The 2,596-nt window shown below is 44.0% G+C and overlaps 1 protein-coding gene across 1 annotated transcript in view; it reads right to left on the minus strand.

The window, feature by feature from the left end:
* The window catches only part of LOC138144295 (tektin-4-like), a 166,942-nt gene extending 166,364 nt beyond the window's left edge, over positions 1-578 (minus strand). The window contains exon 1 of the mRNA XM_069065622.1: positions 45-578. Within this exon, the coding sequence (XP_068921723.1) occupies positions 45-578 (534 nt within the window). The remainder of the gene's footprint in view (positions 1-44) is intronic.
* Between the last annotated feature and the right edge of the window lie 2,018 nt (positions 579-2,596).

The following is a 2,596-nucleotide window of genomic DNA, read 5'->3' on the forward strand; positions in this document are numbered from 1 at the left end:
CGGAAGAGCGCCAGCTCCCTCCAAGAGATAAGGGGACTAAGCACCTTTAGCAGCTCTGTTGCCACGGCATCTCTAACCAGGTCTGGAGGGTGTCTTCTCTCCCGGCATTGCAGGTTGTCCCTGGCAATGCTGAATGGTATTTCAGTGGCATCCAGAGCCCTTTCCAGCCTCAGTTTTTGATCAATCAGTAAATCCGTCTCGGCCACGAGGTCCTCGATCTCCCTCTGTAGCTCTGACTTCCAAAACTTTATGTCTTGTAGTCTCTCCCCTGTCTTCCTGTTGGAGTCCTCCTGTGTGCGCTGGCACAGGGCCTCTGTCTCACATGCCAGATTCTTGCACTCATGCCGGTTGCGCTGTGAGAAGTCACAGTCAGCACAGGCCTCTTGGTAGCAGGCATTGTTGTTTCGATGCCACTCCTCTTGTAGGTACTTGGCTGACCGGAATCCAACTGTGGCCAGCCCTGAAGAGTTACAGGGCCTTGTGTTGTGTTCAATCTTACAGGTCTTGTGGGGAAGATCATAGACCTGCACAGACTGTGGGGCAGGCTCCTGGGTTACCAGGATGCCAGTTTGTGACATAATCTCTGAGACTCCCCTTAATGCAGGGACCAGAGAGAAATCTGAACTGAGCTGCCCAGGGTCCCCTAGACTGAAGCTACTTTCATCTCCTAGGAAACAGACATATACTCAACATTGGCATCCTGTTGCTAGGTAACAGGATTTCCCCTCCCACACACTAGTGCTACAGGCACTGTTAAGGACAAGAGAGAGGGAAGACCACAGGTAGACCTGTTCTTAAAGGGCCAAGTAATGAGTGCCACACTATGAAAGGCTATGGTATCCCTGGATCTTTAATAAACAGAGGGAGGTGGAAGGCAGTAACAAGATCTTTTAGAAACTCCCTCATCGTCATACTCACTGTCAAAGGGACCAAGGAGATCCAAGGACTGTCAAGACTAGCCAAGGCAAACTCTGGATATGTGCTTCCCTTTAGAGAACCACTCTGGCATGTTCACCCTGCACTTTTCATTCTGTGACTAAAGAGTAAGTCTCAGTCCTAAAAGCAAATCACTGGTATAATGGTCAATGAGATCTCCAATAAAGTCCATTTCCAAAGATTTAGAACCTGTAAACTTGACACATTTTTAATACATTCAATAGTGATTCATTCCTATGAAGAGGTCCAGATCAGTATTAGGGTCTGAGAGAGGAAAAGGGACATGGTCCCATTGCTGATAGTACTAACGTATATACTCACCTACCTAGAAGGGGCCTCAGAGATAATATTATATAGCTTTATTTTTACCAAGGTGAAAACTGAGTCCCTAGATTTCCTGAGGTCTCCTGCCTGGTAAGCAGTAGAGACAGGCTTTGAATATAGCTCTTCTAACTTCAAGAATCAAAGTGTGCTTTCCTCTAGAGTAGGGGTTTACTTATTTATGCTATGAATTTTTTGGCAGTGCCATGAAATCTATGGGTATCTTCTCAAAATAATATTTTTAAATACATAAGATTACAAAAGAAACCAATTAAATTAAAAATAGAAATGCAATTTTTTTCCATCTAAACTAATGAACCTCCTGAAATCTATCCATGGACCCCATGGGGGGAGGTGGTACCAGTTTAAGAACCTTTGCTCTTGGCTGTTATTCTCCCTTAAGATTGATGCTTTGGGGGCGGCCAGGTGACTCAGCCAGTAAGAGCATTGGCCCCAGAGTCAGGATGACCTGGGATTGAATCCGGACTCAGATACTTAGCACCACACCCAGAAATAACTGGCCATGTAACCTGGAGCAAGTTAACACAGATTGCTTTAAAAAAAAAAAGATTGATGATTTGATAAATCTGTGATATCAATGTGGTCATCTCCTTCTCAGGGATCCAGATTTCAACCCACCCATGCCTGTCATACTCGTCAACTTTGACTTATGTCCTGTTTTGCCTGATGGTGAGGGCATAACCACCATGCTGATACCTCTCTCTACATTCCTTGACCTTAGGAGAATGCTGATAAAACACATTGGCTATCATTGGTCGTCCTTTCTTTTCAGTACATGATCAACTCTTACTTTCTTTTCAAGTATTACGTAATACAGAACATCATACATGAATTTGGAGAATCTACCTAATCAGGGAACAGGAAATTTCTTCCACCTGGGCAGATTGAGGGAGTCTCCTTGGAAGGACTGGCTGGTAATTTGACCTAAAATTTGAAAGATAGGTAGGATTTCAACACAAAGAAGTTGGGAAGACTGGTTTAGGGAGTGTGTGATTGCTAAATTGGTAATAAATTCTTGTTGAATCATCTTACCTGAATTTCACAACTCACTGGGGAAGGAGGCAGTAGGAATCCTCTCTTGGATCACACACCTAAGTTAGTATTACCAATGGTCACATAGTCCACAAGATGGACTCTTCCTTTGCTGAGACAGACAGGAGTATGTGTCTGTGTGTGTGTGTGTGTGTGTGTGTGTGTGAGGAACCTGTATCATACTTTCTGATAAACCCCTCATTATTGTAAAGAGATACCTCAATGTGTTTGAAAAGACCCAAGGTGAGTAACCAGGAGAATCTGGAGTTTGATAAAAAGTTCAGTC

Source organism: Petaurus breviceps, unplaced genomic scaffold, assembly GCF_028583685.1.
Source record: "Petaurus breviceps papuanus isolate PSGF00001 unplaced genomic scaffold, PetGlider_PUasm1.0 138, whole genome shotgun sequence".
In the NCBI taxonomy this organism is placed as follows: Eukaryota; Metazoa; Chordata; class Mammalia; order Diprotodontia; family Petauridae; genus Petaurus; species Petaurus breviceps.